At 44.1% G+C, this 18,415-nt stretch overlaps 1 protein-coding gene across 5 annotated transcripts in view; it reads left to right on the top strand.

The window, feature by feature from the left end:
• The window catches only part of AUTS2 (activator of transcription and developmental regulator AUTS2), a 689,755-nt gene that overhangs the window by 167,813 nt on the left and 503,527 nt on the right, over positions 1-18,415 (top strand). Inside the window, exon 1 of one of the 5 annotated variants that reach the window (XM_080982809.1) lies at positions 11,782-12,222. The exons of the other annotated variants lie outside the window; for them this stretch is intronic. Coding sequence (XP_080838935.1) covers positions 12,175-12,222 — 48 coding nt within the window. The 5' untranslated portion in view covers positions 11,782-12,174. Of the gene's footprint in view, positions 1-11,781; positions 12,223-18,415 lie in introns of those variants that run through there. 5 annotated transcript variants of the gene reach the window in all.

The raw sequence follows: 18,415 nt of genomic DNA, 5'->3' as shown, positions 1-18,415 counted from the left end.
TCCTGCATGCACACCTGACACAGAACTGCAATTTGCTCGGATTCAGCAGTACACAAAGGGTTTCCCTGGGGTAAGTGCATACTCTCCAACCTTTCTCTGATGAAAATGTGGGTTTCTTCTTTCTTCTTCTTCTTCTTCTTCTTCTTCTTCTTCTTCTTCTTCTTCTTCTTCTTCTTCTTCCCCACCCATCTGACTGGGTTGCCCCAGCCACTCTGAGCAGTTTCCAACATATATATATAAACATAATAAAACATTAAACATTAAAACAAGCTTCACTATACAGGGCTGCCTTCAGATGTCTTCTAAAGGTGGCATAGTTACTTATCTCCTTGGTTTGGGTGGGGCTCACATAACTCCATACCCTCCAACATTTCTCTGGTGAAATAGAGACTGTCCTAAGGAAAACCAGGGTGTTCGGGATCAAATCAGAAACTGGGATGACTTCTGTAAATCCAGGACTGTCCCTGGAAAATAGGGATACTTGGAGGGTCTGGAAGTGGCTGGGTGAGTGGAAGTGTGGATGAACCCTTTGCCTTCGTGTTTCTTTGTGGACGTCAGCAGGGAGGAGGAAGAGGACAAAACTAGAATTAGTTTTCTCTGCTTGATATTTGCTCTGGCTCATGTGCCTGTTGGCCTCCACCCAGCCAGTTCCAGAAGCCAGCAGTTCCCCTGCCAAATATTTCTTTGCTCTAAATTTTCCCCACCTGAAAAATACTTTTCTTTAGAAGTCAGGGCCGCGGTGGGGGGGCTTCCATAGACACATCTGTGTGTGACGTTTTAGCAAGGATCATTCTCTTCCTTATAATAATCGCCTTGCAGCGCATGACAGATCTAGTTCCACTAGACTGTGACTATCACAGCTCTTCATGCTATGAGGGTTTTAAGAAGGAAGGAGAAAATATATAAGTTGGGGAGGGGGGAGAGAGAGAACGTGGTGCAGCAAGACTCTGGATTATGAAGAGTAATCTAATCTTTCCGTTCGTCAAACAGATTTTTTTGAGTACATGGATACAGCTTACTTGCTTCTTAAAGCAGGGCTCTCAGATCTGCTTGTAGTTTACTCTGTAATACTATGTGGATTTGTGTGGATTTTCCAAGTAAATGCATTATGTATATGGCTTACAGATTGCTTAGACTGTCTGCATCAATAATTAAGGCGGTATTATGAGGGATGATGGGAAGGAGCGCTCCATTTTCTGCCTATGTTCGAGGCATGAAAAACATAGCTCCTCATTTTTATTTTTGGTAGGGGGAGTATTTCTCCCTCATTCTGAGTTCAATCTCCTTCCATCTCTTAGAGCAAAGGACAAATATGACCATTTCAGTTTCTCTCATCCATTTTTTCCAATGGTAGAGTCGTTTCTTCACATTTCTGGAGTAATTTACCTTTCGTAAAAAAGGCACCCTCATGAACGTACATCATAATTATGTCATTTCCGTCACTGCCACCATCATACTTGATTTATTGACCAACTTCTAAACTACCATCTCAAGGTGATTTACATATATGCAAATTAAAAACGAGTATTTTTTGTGCAGTTTTCTCCTTAAATACACATTTCTTCTATGCAGTTTTGCCGAATATACACAATTTTGCAAAGCACTTTCCCGTAATAAAAAAGCCTTTATTGTTTTCATCAATGAATGAATTATTATGCACATTTTAGCATATGCACTTTTTGCACAGTTTCCTTGGCTGGAGATTAGCACTGAAAAAGATCCAGTAAAGTGCAATCTTCAAAGGGTGGGTATATTTGGGTTTGTGCTCTGTTCTGAGAATGGCAGATTAGTCAGGCTCATCTTTAAACAAAAAGTCAGTCAACTCATGGAAATGTGCCAGACCTTTCTTTTTTAAAATATATATATATATATTTATTAATTTTTACATAAAGTTTCCAAAAAACATACATCATATTTTCTTATCTTATACAGTGTTTTGGACTTCCATCAATCACATCTGAAGATTTTTCAATCTTTATCACTTAATCTGCATTTCATTAGTTTCACTATTACTTTTAATAGTCCTTCACTAATAATTCTCTTCATGCTTTTCTCTGCAATATTTCGCATAGTCCTCCTTACAAAACTTCTCGCAGTCCTGCTAGTGTAATCTGTTGATTACAATTGCTTTTCAAATAATTCACATATTTACTCCAGTCCTCTGAGAATCTCTGATCCCGCAGGTTTCGAATCCTTCCTGTCATTTTATCTAATTCTGCATAGTCCATTAATTTCGTCTGCCATTCTTCTTTCATTGGTACAGTGGTACCTCAGGTTACATACGCTTCAGGTTACATATGCTTCAGGTTACAGGCTCCGCTAACCCAGAAAAAGTGCTTCAGGTTAAGAACTTTGCTTCAGGATGAGAACTGAAATCGTGCTCCGGTGGCACAGCAGCAGCAGGAGGCCCCATTAGTTAAAGTGGTGCTTCAGGTTAAGAACAGTTTCAGGTTAAGTACGGACCTCCGGAACAAATTAAGTACTTAACCCAAGGTACCACTGTAGTTCTTCTTGTTTCCATTTCTGTGCCAATAGTACTCTTGCTGCCGTTATTGCATATAAAAACAGTTTATTATCCTGTCTGTTAATATCCTCCCTTACAATGCTAAGTAGAAATGCTTCTGGTTAGACCTTTCATCCATGTAGCTCCTTAATGTCTACACTGACTGACAGTGACTAAGGTTTCAGACAAAGGGTCTCTCCCAAACCTGCCTGGAGATGCCATGGTTTGAACCTGGGACCTTCTGCATGCAAAGCAGATGCTCTCCTACTGCACTACTGCCCTTTCCTATGCAGTGCCAGCGAGATACCAGCCATCTGAACACAGGACATATGTGCAATAGCACTGCCCCCCCCCCCCCGATTCTCAGCAACTGGCGAAGAGATTCACACTGCCTGCGATTCTGGAGGGAGCTCACAGCCATTGTGATGAGCAGCCATCGGTAGCTTTAACGTGTCTCATCTCCTCTTCAGGCCATCCATGGTTTTTTCCCTTTTTTATTATTACAATTTTATTGAGACTTTTCAACATGCAATAGAAAACAGAAACAAGAAATAAGAAAAGCAGAGTGTGAAACGAAGAGCAAACAAAGAGGTGACAGAATAAAGAAAAGTGGAAGAGCCATTCATGTTGTTTCTCTATCTCAGTAGGGACGTGGGTGGCGCTGAGCCTCTTGGGCTTGCCGATCAGAAGGTCGGCAGTTTGAATCCCTATGACGGAGGGAGCTCCTGTTGCTCTGTCCCAGCTCCTGCCTACCTAGCAGTTAGAAGGCATACCAGTGCAAGTAGATAAATAGGTACCACTGTGGCAGGAAGGTAAATGGCGTTTCCGTGTGCTCTGGTTTCTTTCTTTTTCTTTTACCTTATATCTCAGTCATTGACAGTACCCTTTGAATGACTGTCTAAATCAGGGCTGGGAACCCGTGACCCTTCCATATATTTTTGGATTTCAACTCCTATCCGCTGCAGTCAGTCTGGTCAGTTTTCAAGCATGATGGGGAGCTGAACTCCAGTAATATCTAGAGGGCCATAAGTTTCTCTTTCCCTGGTGTAAACATTGACAGTGTCAGCAGGATACACTCACCTCTTTGATTTTACATGGACAACCATTACACAGCCTCACTGGTAGATTTCTATGTGATTTATGTTTCTGGGTCCCCTGAGGACAGAAATCCCAGAGTGCTTTTGTTCATTGTTTCAGAGACAGCTAAATTCATTTCTCCTTCCTACTCATTCTGGCTTTGTTCCCTGGCTTCCTTCATATGCATAGGATCATAGTTTGGTTCAGGAACTGAGCAGGAATAAGAGTATGGCTGCATAAAATGCAGTGTGGAAGGATCCAGTGATCCCAGACTCACAGAATTGTAGGGTAGAATTGCGCATCATAGAATTGTAACGTTGGAAGGGATCCTGAGGATCATCTAGTCCAACCTCCTGCAATGCAGGAATCTCTTTTTCCCCCCAATAATTTTTTATTATTTTCTTTAAACATACACTTATAATACACATGTCACATAATTACCTTTAGCTCTGCCGAGCTTCCGACCTCCCTCCACCCCTTCGGCAAGTATCTTATGTTTCCTTACATCGTGTATTCTATTACAGTGGTAACTCGGGTTACATACGCTTCAGGTTACATATGCTTTAGGTTACAGACTCCACTAACCCAGAAATAGTACCTCAGGTTAAGAACTTTGCTTCAGGATGAGAACAGAAATCGTGTGGCAGCAGTGAGTGGGAGGCCCCCTTAGCTAAAGTGGTGCTTCAGGTTAAGAACAGTTTCAGGTTAAGAACGGACCTCCAGAACGAATTAAGTACGTAACCAGAGGTACCACTGTAATTCAACTTTATATCTGCCATACGTTGTGAGAGTTATTCCAGTCCTGCCAGTGTTCTAAAGGTTTTACAGTTATCTCTTATGTACACCATAAATTTACTCCAGCTTTCTTGAAACTTCTGTTCATCCTGGTCTCGAATTCTTCCCGTCAATCTGGCCAGTTCTGCGTGACTCATCATCTTGACCTGCCATTCCGCAATGGTGGGTATTACTTCTGTTTTCCAATTCTGGGCCAGCATAATTCTTGCTGCAATGCAGGAATCTCAGCTAAAGCACCCCTGGAAGATGGACATCCAACCTCTGCTTAAAAACCTCCAAGGAAGGAGAGTCCACCACCTTCTGAGGGAGTCTATTCCACTGTTGAACAGCTCTTGCTGTTAGAACTTTCTTCCTGATGTTTGGTCAGAATCTCTTTTGTTCTAACTTGAAGCCATTGGTTCAAGTCCTGTCTTCCGGAGCAGGAGAAAACAAGCTTGCTCCATCTTTAGGATATTTGATATTTAAGATATCACATTTTCATGAATTTTGCAATGCAGTTCTCAAGCAGACTAATGAGTACAAAATACATATATGCACATACTGGGGCCAGAGTGTCTATCAAAAAGCTTATATTGGTGAAAATAACATTACGTTAGGAGAAATTGCTTTGCAAGATGATGTACCTTAGCCAAAATTGCACACGAAAACATCTATATTAGGAGAAAATTGCACTAAAATGCTGGTGGTTTTTAATGAGGTCTTTTTAAAACAGATAGATAAATTGCAAACTGATCCAGAAATGTGGAGAGCTGAGCTTGAGAATGGCAACATTTTAAACAGAGAGAAACTGAAAATGATGATTCACCCATCCGTAAACTGTGCACATGTGAGAACTTATCTCACGAGGTAGTCAGTATGAGTCTTCTGGAATGGGGCAGCCTTGAAATCCAATCAACTTACCAAGTTGAAGAACACACATGAAGGTAGCACTGAATCTGGGACGAAAGCCAGAGCTCCTTGTAGTTGCTGAACCTTCTTCTAAGAATCGATCCTAGTGGATTTAATCCATAACGTTAAGTAGTGCACGGTTCTCTTAATAAACCTCATCATTCTTCGGGAAAACACTGTAGATGTTTACAGGGGATTTAGGGAAGGCATATGGTTTTATTCTCTCTAATTATGGTATAATTCCACTTCCACCTTCTATTTAGCAAGAAGGCAAATGGATCTGCGTTGCTCTTGTGTTCCTGAAATGATTCAGCAATTAGGAAAATGCTACAAAAAACAATTGTGATTGAAACATTGGGTTTGGTTTTCTTAGGGCTAGAGCGCAGTCCTTGATTTATCTGTCACCCCCCCACACACACCCTCCCTCCCTTTTCTTTTTCTTCTCTTAGCCTTTTCACATAACCTTAAAGACCAAAAATTTGTCCTTCTTAAAAGTACATGTACAGCATTCTTTAAAGCAAAAATCTGTGATGGCCATTAGCCTGAAACATTTCAAGAGGGGATTAGACAGATTCATAGAATCATAGACCTGAAAGGGACCACAGTGGTTACTTAGTTCAACCCTCTACAATGCAGGAATCTTTTGTCCAATGTGGAGTTCAAACCCATGACTCTAAGAGTCGCATGCTCTACTGACTGAGCATGAGATGGCTATCATCAGCAGTTAGCCGCATGGGGCTGGGGGTGACACAATGCCAGCCTCTCCTTGCCCCCTTCTTGATTCCATATTTAACATGGCTTCTAAACCCTGATTTCAAAAGCTGGGGGTGGGGGGTGGGTGTGGAGTGGGGTGGGTTGCCACTAGGGAGGCCCAGAGCAAATTGTACAATACAGCCATGTGGTTGGGGATCTGTACATGCCCTAATTCAGGGGTAGGCAATCTAAAGCCCGGGGGCCGGATGTGGCCCAATTGCTTTCTCAGTCTGGCCCACACAAATCAGTGTGTTTTTACATGAGTAGAATGTGTCCTTTTATTTAAAATGCATCTCTTGGTTATTTGTGGGGCATAGGAATTCATTCATATTTTTTTTCAAAATATAGTCCGGCTACCACATGGTCTGAGGGATGGTGGACCAGCCCATGGCTGAAAAAGGTTGCTGACCCCTGCCCTAATTGATACATAGGACAATAATATTATTTCTTGTTTCAACTAAGCACATGTCAACTCACCCTCGGCAGATTCCTGCATTGCAAGGGGTTGAAATAGATAACCGCCATGGTCCCTTCCAACTCTACAATTCTATGAATGAATCCTGACAGCAGATCTGGTGACGGTTCTCCACAAGGTACTTGTACAGGGGGTTGCCTTGAGTGTCTCTTGCGGCTTGCCTCTGATGCATATTTGCTGCCTTTGGTACCTGTACACTAGAGGAGAGCTGTCACGGTCACTCACAACTCCTGGTACAAGCACTTTGTGGCAAACTGTCACCAGATCTGCCACCAGCCTCCAGAGAATGGATCCCAAGTGTTGAAACATTTCTGACATTCAGTTACGGATTCCAAAAAAACATTATTATAAAGCCAACAAAACGAAACAAAATGCAAGAGGCATTCATCAGACCTGTTAAGGATTAAAAGCAGTAATTATTATGGGTTTATGACCTACTTGTGGGTTGAAGCCCACATTTTGGGGGGAAATGCATTAGGGCAAGCGGGGTACTGCCCCACCTGATTTGATCCCCCTGCAGCCCCCACTCTACCTACCTGCCGTTCTTTTATGTGTTTGCTTATTTATTTGATTATTGGTTACACTTATATCCCGCCATTCCTGCAAGGTATACATGGTTCTCTTCCTCCCCATTTCATCCTTACAATAGGCTAGACTGAGAGGCAGTGACTGGCCCATGGCTCTGTTTCGCAGTTCAAGGGCACTTCTCTCCAGCTGAACAGAAAGATTTCTGATTGTGGTAGAAAAGAGAACTTGAAACACCCCACACAGCTTTAATTGTCTCCAAGGCTCTCTGTGAGACAAGCTAGAAGGCACAACCATTTGGGACGTGACAGTCTAGCGGAGCGGATGGATGGCTTCTTGATTTGTGTGGTCGTTTGGTATGCACATGGACAGGCCTGTTAACAAGCTAGGGTGATTGATCTAGCTGAAGCCGGCCTATTGTGCGATGGTCGCATTTTGGCATAGACAATAGCCGCTGTAAGAAGAGAAAACAAACAAGTTTTCAGGGGGAAATGCTGACATGGGAAGCTTTGAAACAAACAAGGGTGTTATTCTCAAAGCCGTGAAGATAAAACACCCCACTGAGAATTGAGCTGTGATATTTCCCCATGCGCAGACAGAATGGCTGCTATTCACAATCCATTTAATCCTGAGTATTCCTATTAGACTTGCTGTAAGTGTGTTATGTTGCAGTTTCCTGAACATAAATACTTGGGGGGAAGATGCAAGGAACATTTCCCTATACCAAGCCAGACCATTTGTCCATCTATCTCAGTAAATAACAGAACCAAAGAATTTTAGAGTTCCTAAAATGACTGGCAGTGGCTCTCAGGCAAAGTTCTTTCCCTGCCCTAGCTGGAGATATTGGGGATTTAAAACAAACCAACAAATTTACAATGTTCATAGCCCACTCTTCATTGAATATTTGCAATGATTACAAAGTCATATAAGCAGCTCCAATAAATAGCAAATGAACAATTCTGTTGTTAACGGAGAAATCCGAGGGCTCCCTTGGACAAAAAAACCAAGGACACCAGCCAGGAATACCAGAGCAAAACAGCAGCCAGTAGGCTTGGTCTTTATTGAAGACTGTTGCGACAGGACTCCCACCTGCCACCAGGTGAAACAAAATGGAAGCCCAGAACAAAAGAAGACCCCAACTTTTATTAGCTACTAATCCCCCAAGCTACACCCCTAGAACTACATCACAACTACATCATGACTACATCATTGAGACATCACAAACAGGGAGGTTGAGGGAGGAGTTGTGGCGGTAACCTGAGTATCTTGTCACCTGGCTGGTTCCTCCTTTCCCCCTCCCCATGAATCATTTCCAGAGGACAAAGGGGAGTTGGCAGTTTCCTGCCCCCAGAGGGAAGATTTGATCATTGTCCTTTGTTCCAGTCCGTGTTGAATCCACTCCCATATGCAAGTCCTTTGTGACTTTCATGGTCTTATGTTTGGGACCATCAAGGTTGTCATGCCAACTGGGTAGGGCTCCTGAGTATGTGTTGGTACGCTTAAGGGATTATGGCCATCCTGTATCAAACCATCCCCCTTTGATAGACCTTCCTTCATGGAGCAAAATAAAAGTGGAACGGTGTAGATCCGATGTATGGTTGATTTACTATGAATTTATAACAGAAACGTCACGTATGTCATGTGTGAGTGTGTGTGTGTTGTGTTTGTACAAACTGAATGATGGGTGTGTGTGTGTTCTTGCAACACTGTCAAAAGGGAAAGAAGCAAAATTACTATGACAAAAAAATAATAATTTCCAATTTAGCCAAAGACCTAGGTAAAATAACCAAACCCAAGATGTTTAAACAGATTAAACAAGCAATGGGCTCCTAAGTCACAGATCCCATCCTGTTTTTCCCATTACGGCTGCCCACTCACTTCTCCTCTGTCTCTCCCATGAAGAGGGCTCCACTCTGTGGACACCCACTGGCTCCCTGCAGCCCTGCCATCAAGGTTTTATTATTTATACTGTCTGATGTTTGAGCAACTGAGCCGCTTTCACTTCCCAACTCTCCAACCCATCTAGGCTTTCACCCTGAGTGGCATGCATCTACAAGTGAGAGCCAATTCTAGGTAGAACCAGCTAACTCCAGTTTTGTTCTCCTCTTCTACAAGAGCAACACAACCAAGAAGGGGGAAGCTGCCAGGCATTGCAGCCCCCAGGACTGGGTGCTAGTAAGAAGGCAGGCAGGTGAGGGAAGGCTTTATACCCTAATGGACCAGCCTCCACCCAGAAAGAAACCTAGAGACTAAGTGCTATGAGGAAAGGCTGAATGTTTATCCCAGAGAAGAAATCCTTAAAAGATAAAGCATAGCTCTCTTTGGACATTTGAAGGTGATGGAGCACAATTGTTGAGCTTGAAGCAGTGGGTTCAAATTACAATAAGGTGGGTTTTGACTAAACATTAAGAACATCTTGCTGTGCTGTTCAACCGTGTAACGGTCTGCCTTGGGAGGTGATGGGCTCTCTTGACTGAAAGTATTTTAAGCAGGAATTGGACAGCCAACCTATCCGGGGTACTGTGCAATTGATAGGTTCTTGCATGGAGCAGAGAACTGGACCAGAAGACTTCTGAAGCCCCTTCTAAGCCTACAATTCTAGAGCCTAGGTTGGTTCTAGAACACAACCAACCTAAAGCATTCTTTTCACTGGTATTTTGCAGGCAACATATAATATACGCCCAACCTTTATTCTAGGTGTTTGGTTTTTTTGCATTGTTCACATAAGATATGTATTTTGCTTCTTGGCTAAAGCAGGATGCTTTAGAGTCCTAAAACCTACAGGTATCAAGGACGACCTCTTACCTTTTTATGGTATTAAGCTTCTGTTTTGCTTTTCTGTGTTTTCTTTTTGACACTGTGGGCCGTATTCAATGAAACTGTTGTGCTAGCAGAAGCCAGTGCAATGTTTTCTGCTAGTGCAACCAGTGCCGGATTTAAGTGTAAGCTAAACAAGCTATAGCTTAGGGCCCCACTCTCTTGGCCTGCCCCCCAAATTTCACTGTTAGTATACTTCTTCTTAATTGTATTTCAGTTCAACAATTACTTTGATAATACATATTATGTGCAAATGGCTTTAGATAGCTGTTAGGTCCATAAATTACCATATAGCATATATTCAACACACAAAAAAGCAACAATTTGTTGTTGACAAAGGACAGCTGGACATATAAAGGGCCCCATTACCTTCAGTAGCTTAGGGCCTCATCAAACCTAAATCCGGCCCTGAGTGCAACTCTACCTCCCTGCCTCTCCTCCCTCTGTGGCCTCCAAATATCAGCTCTCGGGGGTTGGGAAGACCCCCAGAACAGCACATGGAAAGGGGAGATTGCTCCATCAAAAAAACATATATTTTTTTGCTTGCCTGAGGGAAAAATCTCCTTTGCACTATGGTGAATACAACCCCGGTAGTTTGTTAAATGCATTTAGTTGCTTTAAACCTCCCAGAAAAAAGTTCTCCCTCCCCCCAAATGTTTTAAATGAAATTAAATTCCACAGGACTGTATTTGGTCCTGCTAGCTTCCTAGTTGCAGTCCTATCTATTGAAAAGGCATGAAATGAGCCTTTTTTGGTTGACTGTCAGCATGATTCAGAAAAAAAATGAAAGTTGGGGTGGGGGAGCCAGATAACATGTGGTTGCTAACTTTGGGTTAAAGCTTCAAGTTAAATTACTATTAAATAAAATACTATAAATATATGTTGCCTTCCACTCTGTTGGCAGTGTGCTATTGTTTACTATTCCACTGTAGTGTGGAAGGCCGGGGGTGTGGTTTGGCTTTTATCAGTAATTTTAATACTGTATTGATTTCATTAGAGCTTTTGATGGTTAAGCGGTATAAAATTTTTGCTAAATAAATAAATAATAATAATAAAGAGAATTTAGGGAGCCACTCTACAGGCACGTTGATTCATATTTCCCTATTCTGCTAGCATTTTAGTTCCCTTTGGTTCCATAGAGAAGAGGACTTCAAGGGTTGCAATTATGTTTGATCTAAGGGGACTTCTTCCACTGACAACCAGGGGTTAATCCCATGCCCACGTCCAGAACAGATCTGACTCCCCAAGGCATGCTGCTATGAGCCCCTGACTTAATGATCCTGCCCAGAAGATCCCCAGCCAATCGTGACTCATCTGGACTTAAGAGGGAGGAGCTCCAGGCTTAGAGGGAGTGGCTTAGAGAGAGGCAGAGAGAGGTAGGCTCTCCACCTCTTTTATTGCCATTAAACCCAGGCTAGGGTGATGTTCATTATTTACCCTTGGGCTGCAATGTACTGGGATATAAAAGACGTTTTCTCAAAACGGGAGGCATATTGAAGGATGCCAGAAGCACGGCAGGGAGGGCGGGAGATGGACCTCACACCATTCCTGTGATGGCATTTGGAATACAAAAGATTTGACCGCAGAATTGGGAAAGAGACGGTGGCTTTCTGCTTAAGAGGCTTTATAGTTTCTCTGCTATATTTAGGCCTGTAATCTTTTTTTTTTCCTCCTCTCCTCTCCTTTTGAAGTGGAGGAAGAGGTTTTTCGCTGGGCAGGAACCTCCTTCCCTGCTCCCCACGCTTTGTTGTTGTTTATAGGAAAGGTGGTAGGGATCCGGACGCGGCGAGTGCAAAGGGTTAAACCCGCCACCGTGGGCTCTCCAAGCAGGCCAGCCAAAAGCCGCTCAGCCTTTGGTTGTCAGAATAATGTTTAGCCAGGTGTTAATCTGTGTCTGGAGGGGGAAGCGATGGAATTCATTATTCATTCCGCCAGGGGAGGTCACGGTCCTGGGTGGCTGCCAGCTCTGAAGCCAGCCTCTTGGATTTACTGACATGTGCCACTTGTGATGAATGCAGCTTGCGGTCCGTTTGTGGAAGTGTCTTGTCAGGCGGCCAAGTCGACAGAGGAGCACAGACGGAGGCATTTTGGACAGCAGCTACAGGGAGGCAAAATCCAGCATTCCTTCAGCGAGGGTTCAGAGCTATCAAGCTGAAAGCGAGAATTTATTTCCCATTCCCTTTTCTTCCTTCCTTTTTTCTCCCTTCCTCCTCCTCTTCTTTTTTTAAAAAAACATTCTGCTGTTTGAGAGAGCCCTTGGGATCCTTTTTTAAAGGAGGAACAAACATTGCTGGCATCTTTTTTTGGAGGGGAAAAAAAGCTTACCTGAAAGTCAGAGACGATGATCAAGTCAAGCTGGTTCTATGTAAAATTCAAGTATGCAGAAAAGGTAAGTGAAGCTGATATATTTCCTTCCTGGGAGGAGAGGCGCATGTGGGCATCTTTCCTGCACAGATCCCACTTTTAGACAGGTATTCCTGGTCACTCGTTGTCCTCAGTGCTGCCATGAAGTTTCAAATCCGCATGTGTTTTCCTTGGCTGTGGTCATTCTTGGGCTGAAATCTGTACAAAGGCTTGGAACTCTAGCAATCTGACTTGCTTGCAAGTAACACAGGAAAACGTTAGGTCTGGTTTGTGACCCGGTTTCTTTGAAATAGCCACAGGAGAGAAGTGTGTGTATATTTCCTGCAAGAGGAGAAAGGAATATTTTATTCTGTGCAGTTGTTGGAGAAGTAAAAGTTCTGTAGCAGGGCAGTGAGGTGGCAGGAGTGAAACAAAAATGCTGGTTTTCATTTTATTTTGTCGAATAGCTGAGCGGGGGATCTCCACCTATCTATCTATCTAGAGTTCCTTTGGGGGAAGAACCATATTCTATGGGTCAAATGCAGAGACCAAAATTTCACCCGCTCCCTTGCCATGGCCATCATTTTGATTCTTTCCAGCTGGACAACTTATCTAGAAATGTTACATGCCAAGGTTGTTGTTGTCGTCGTCTTGTTTTGTTCTCTTGCTGCACTCCATGGCTCTGCATGACTGTGAACACTGGTAGCTAGCTTATAGCAAGTTAGATCGTTGGTCCAAATAGCTCAGTATTGTCTACACTGACTGGCAGCCGCTGTCCAGGTTTCAGACAGGAGATCTTTCCAGCCTTACCTGGAGATGCCAAGGTTTGAACCTGGGGTCCCCTGCTTGCAAAGCAGATAATCTAACCACTGAACTGTGGTCCTGTGACCCATTGGATGCCCTCCTCCATATGGCTTGGGGCTGCTTCCCTTCCAAGTTGGGGATATCCTATTATTAGGAACATCAGAGACCGGAACAATTCAAGCTAGAGCCTTTGATTGTGTAGTGGCCCAATCAAATTGGTTGACTGGGGACTTGTTCTTGCTTTCATCTGTTTTGCCATCTTTGGAGGGCTGGGACAGATTTTACTCTTGCAAAAGACCAGGTAGTTTTGGGGGAGGGAGGTTGCTCCCCTGGTACCATGTTTACTACTTGGGTGGCTGGTACGGATCATTTGGAGTCATTTTGTTCATCAGTCACCTTCTGTGGGGCATCTTGATTGACAAATTGCGGGATTAGTTTTGGGATCTGGAAGCTGAGGGTAGTCTTGAGAATACAGTGGTACCTCTGGTTACATACTTAATTCGTTCTGGAGGTCCGTTCTAAAACCTGAAACTGTTCTTAACCTGAAGCACCACTTTAGCTAATGGGGCCTCCCCTGCCACCGCACCGCCAGAGCACGATTTCTGTTCTCATTCTGAAGCAAAGTTCTTAACCCGAGGCACTATTTCTGGGTTAGCGGAGTCTGTAACCTGAAGTATCTGTAACCCGAGGTACCACTGTAGTCCCTTGGCTTCAAGCGTTGTACAGGAATAATGATTGCCGAGGTGTTTGTCTGTCACCCTCCATCCAGGGAAGACATAGTTTGAATTGGAAAAGGAAGTCTTTCTCCAGTGGAGTCTGGTCCATTCCGGCACATGGGGGCACTGCCCCACCAACTCTGAAGCGCTGTAACTCAGTGGTGGAGTACATTGCCCTGTACACAGAAGGTTCCAAGTTCAATCCTTGGCTTCTCCAGGTAGAGCTGGGGGAGATCTCTGCCTGAAATCCATGAGAGCTGCTACCAACCATTGTAGGCAATACTGAGCTAGATGAAGTACCTGGCTGAGGATAAGGCTCCTTCCTAGGTTCTTAACTTCAGGCTTAATTCTTCCCAAGTGCTGGTTCACCAGTGGAGGCTGGCCCATTAGGATTGGGCACTGCCCCATCAACTTCAGTCTGCTTGCCTTCTTACTTGAATGGCTTTGGCTGTCACCACCTTCTTCCTTGGTCTCAATGTTGCCCTAATAGAACTCAGCAGGGAGGAGAACTAGAGTGAGTTGTCTCTGCCTGTCATTGCCTCTCGTTGTCACCTACTGTTGGCCTCCTCTGCCTTTCGCCCTCCTAGGCCCAATGGGCATGAGCCACCACCATCTTCGCTCCATTGTGTTCTTCATGTTGGGGGAGAAATGCACGTCGAGCAGATTCGCAGCAACCCAGAAAGGACAGGGGATGGGGAGGAGAGAAACATTTCCATTGTCAAGGCGTAAATTTTTTATTGACTATCAGAAAACTTTTACAGCTCACTGCACAACAAAGATGCATGGAAACAAATAAACTTTGCACAATGGGGTGTGTGTCATGGGCTAGGAACAAGCCTGGTGTCACCGTGTAGCATTTTTAGGCAGATGCCGGACTCACGAGGCATTCGCTCTCCACCGTGTCAATCAGTGCCAGGTGGGCAAGTCTGGGAGCATTTAAATTTTATTTCCTGAAATAGTGGGGCATTTGGGAAAAATAACTGATAGTCCCCAACTCACTGTGTCACCATTGATCCAAGGACTTGTTGCCCCTTATTACCACTACCACCATCTCTTCCTCCTCCTTGCTCAGGCTAGCCCAATGATGTAAGATAATGCCTATCAGGATGCAGTTTGCCAAGGTCTCATTGAAATGGGGCAAGCAGATTGGTGGAGGAAGGTGGAGGACAGGACCCAAAGCTCCCCCATAGCTCAGGGGTCAATCTCATGCCTTGCATGAAAATGGTCCCGAGCTCATTCTCCCTCTCCATTTAAAGCAGAGACTGAGATATGCTCCATGGTGAGATCTTGTGTGGCTTTCAGGGTCTCCTCCTGATCGTCAGCTGTTTGGCGAGGAGTGGGGAGGGCTCTGATGTTCTCCAGTGTGTTTCGCTCTGCAAGAAGATCAAAGCAGAGGGGGAAAGCCTCTCCACAGATAGGGAGATTGGTATTCTTTGCAAATACGCAAGAAGTGCCCAGGAATGTTTGCAATTGCATGCCTGTAATTTTGGGGACACAATTGCCTTTTGAAGTTTGAGACTTTTAAGTAGCTGCAGGGCAGGGCGTGTAGTTCAGCTATGCATGGATCATAGCAGCTTAATGCAGAAATGGGATGGAATGGGCTTCTGGGTGAACACATTCAAAAGTGATATGGAATGGAAACAGACTCATTCAACCCATCCCTCAGAATAACCAAATCTGTGAATCCTCAGTTGTTGCTGGGTTCCAGCTCCCACCAGTCCCAGCTGACCAGTAGCCTGGGACTACAGGAGTTGCAATCAAACAGTGTCTGGAGGCTATGGATTCTCCATCTTGGAATAAAGAGACCAGCAAAAGTTGGGAAATTCTGGAGTTATTATATGGAATCTGGATTGAATGGTTGTCATGAGGTCAGGGCGTATCACCAAGATTAAAACAGTATCTGATGTGTACTCTGTACTCTGTTCTGGCTCTCATTAGTGGCTCGTTGGGGTTGCCCAACACTATGAAAAGATCCCAGTCCTTCCCTCCCTGTGCTACTTTTTAATGCACATTTTACCCCAGTATATGCATGTTTGTACACATCATCTGGCTGTAGAACGACCTTGCAGAAATCAGGGAAACACAAATAGTGGCGCCGTCCCTGTGGAATGCCCTCCCACCAGATGTCAAAGAGAACAACAACTACCAGACTTTTAGAAGACATCTGAAGGCAGCCCTGTTTAGGGAGGCTTTTAATGTTTGATGTAGTACAGTATTTTAATATTTTTTTGGAAGCTGCCCAGAGTGGCTGGGGAAGCCCAGCCAGATGGGTGGGGTATAAATAAATTATTATTATTATTATTATTATTATTATTATTATTATTATCATTATTATTATCATTATCATTATTGTTATTATTATAAATTCAGGGTCTTCTGTTCTCCTGCTGTATCTAAAATGTGAATTAGGTTGGTTTGTCTTTAAATGCAAAGTGGACCTGATTTCTCCCCCATCTCCATGCCTTCCCTTTTTGCTGTCTGTGGGGAAAAAACACAAGCCTATGTGGATGTGAACGGATGCTGCAGAGTGTTAGAAGGGATGTTCACTGTCTGTATCCTTGGGGGCATTGAACAAAGATGAGAGGGTGGTTCCCCCCCCCCGCACGTGCCTGCCTGGAAGGGAAAACAGGCTTGTGACGAAGAGAAGGAACAAGAAGACTACACAGAGAAAGGCTCAGTGGGATTCTGTCAAATATGTTGTGGATGGCAGCTTTTGACTTGTAACCCCAAAGTACATTTTAGAAGGTACAACGAGTAACTACCAGATGGTTGAATATTCAGGATGCATTCAATGTCAAAAGGTGGGCTCGGGGGAGATTGGGTGTCACACGCGGGGTCATTCCTATGTAATGCTTTTCCTTTAAAAGAGAAGAGGAATACTAGACCGCTACCATGTTTAACAACAGTGATGCTGACAGATAACTGGAAAAGCATATGAATCTCACCCCCACCCCCTCGCTTGCAGGATTCAATTGTACCGCAAGCTGAGATCTTGTTTCCTGAAATCCTTACTTGTTCATCATTGAACTTGGGATATATTCTGGGTATATGTGCCCATTTTGACCCAGTATAGCTGAACCCATCGGGCCCAGAAAGTTGGCTGTTTTCACCCTAACTCTGAAATGAAGCTGTTTTCAGATTGATGCTGAACTTGAGTTGGGATTTAAAAAATGGGAATGGTTTTACAGAACAGCTATTTAGCTCATTGATATCCAGATACTCTGTGTTTTGCCTAGGACAGGGTGTTCCCAGGAAACACACTAGGACAGCATTTCCCATTCTGGTTGCATTCATATGTTCCTGGACTCCAACTCCCATCAGCCTCAGCCAGTGTGACCAATGCTCATTGTTTTGGCTTCCACTCAGCTTCAACTCTTGGCTTAAGAATTCTCAGAGGCTTTATTTGGTATAAACATAGATCAATGTGAATTTTCACGATGACTTGTTGCCATTGGGTTGTTGTTGTTTTTAATGCATGTTGATGTGGAGAACTGAATGTAAGAGTGAAAAGAGAGAGAGAGAGATGGAGATGAACCAAAACTGTTAACCATAAATGGATGTGCATGGATGGTGATATACCTTCAACTACTGCCAGGGACTGGCTAGACACTGAGGACTGGGCAGCAGTAGAAGTGGAGTTGGAGACTTGGCTTGGAAGAATGGATCAGGGATCTAGGGGAGCCTGTAACAGCCGGGAGATGAAAGTCAGAGGCAGGAGAAGCTGCAGGATTGGAGAGTGAAGAACAAGTGCAGTAGGCAGGAGAGAGAGGTCAGGCTGGTGGAGAGTCAAGGGCTTCCATATCTCTTCCTGCTGCCCCAGGGCCAGGAGAGGATTGAAGAGGGAGGAGCAGAAGGTGACATGCAGGTGGAGTCTTTATCTGCTTGCACACAGCTTGGATGGAGGAGATACATTACTTGAGGTCAGGGGCGGGGCCTCTCTGTTGCAGCAACTGCCTCATTGGGTGCTCATCTAGGAGTAGCTGAGAGACATAGGACTGATGGACGTGCCTTTCCCTAATTCTTAAGTGTGCTTTTAACAACAAAGAGTTAATTCCTTACTCTGGATGTTCCTGACCTGACAGCTCTGTGGCAGCTACTTGAATAAATTTGGAATGGTTATTCCCAATGATTAGGCTGTGAGTGTCGTTGCTGATGTATCCAAAATGGTGTCACCCAAGCAGAAGAGGGGAGGAATAATCAGGCACAGTGATGGTTGAGCATGCTCAGTGGACACACAGTGCTGGTTGACAGGGTTTTTTGTTTTGCTGGGGGGGGGGGAGGAGAACTAGTTGGGATGCAGGGAGGGAAAATGAATATCCTGGAAAGGGGGCATGGCTGGCTGCAACCCTGAACAGATGCTCTCCATGCTGCAACATTTTGTTGCAGCTTCCAGCGGCTAGTCAATTGTTTTGGAAGTTAAGGGCACTTCTCTTTTCCTTCTGTACCTGTAACAGAAGCTAACATGAATCCTTCTGGCTATTTGGTTGATGGAAAACAGGCCATTTCGGAGTCAATGAGTGCAGCATATAGAAGCCAGTTTGAAATAGTGGGTGGTGGGTGACTTGTGCAGGAATCTTGAGTGCATCCCTATTTTTCTTTTGTGAAATGCTGATGAATATGTCACAGTGATGATCAAGCTTTGCTTGTGTTTGCAACTCCAGTGGTGGTTTCTAACAGATTGGCTTAGGAGATGGTGAGAGCCGAGTCTTAACTCATTAA

The sequence above is a fragment of the Podarcis pityusensis genome (genome assembly GCF_964106645.2).
Source record: "Podarcis pityusensis genome assembly, chromosome: 15".
Lineage (NCBI taxonomy): Eukaryota > Metazoa > Chordata > Lepidosauria > Squamata > Lacertidae > Podarcis > Podarcis pityusensis.
Note: the sequence above shows the minus strand (reverse complement) of the source record. Positions and strands in the feature narration are given on the sequence as shown.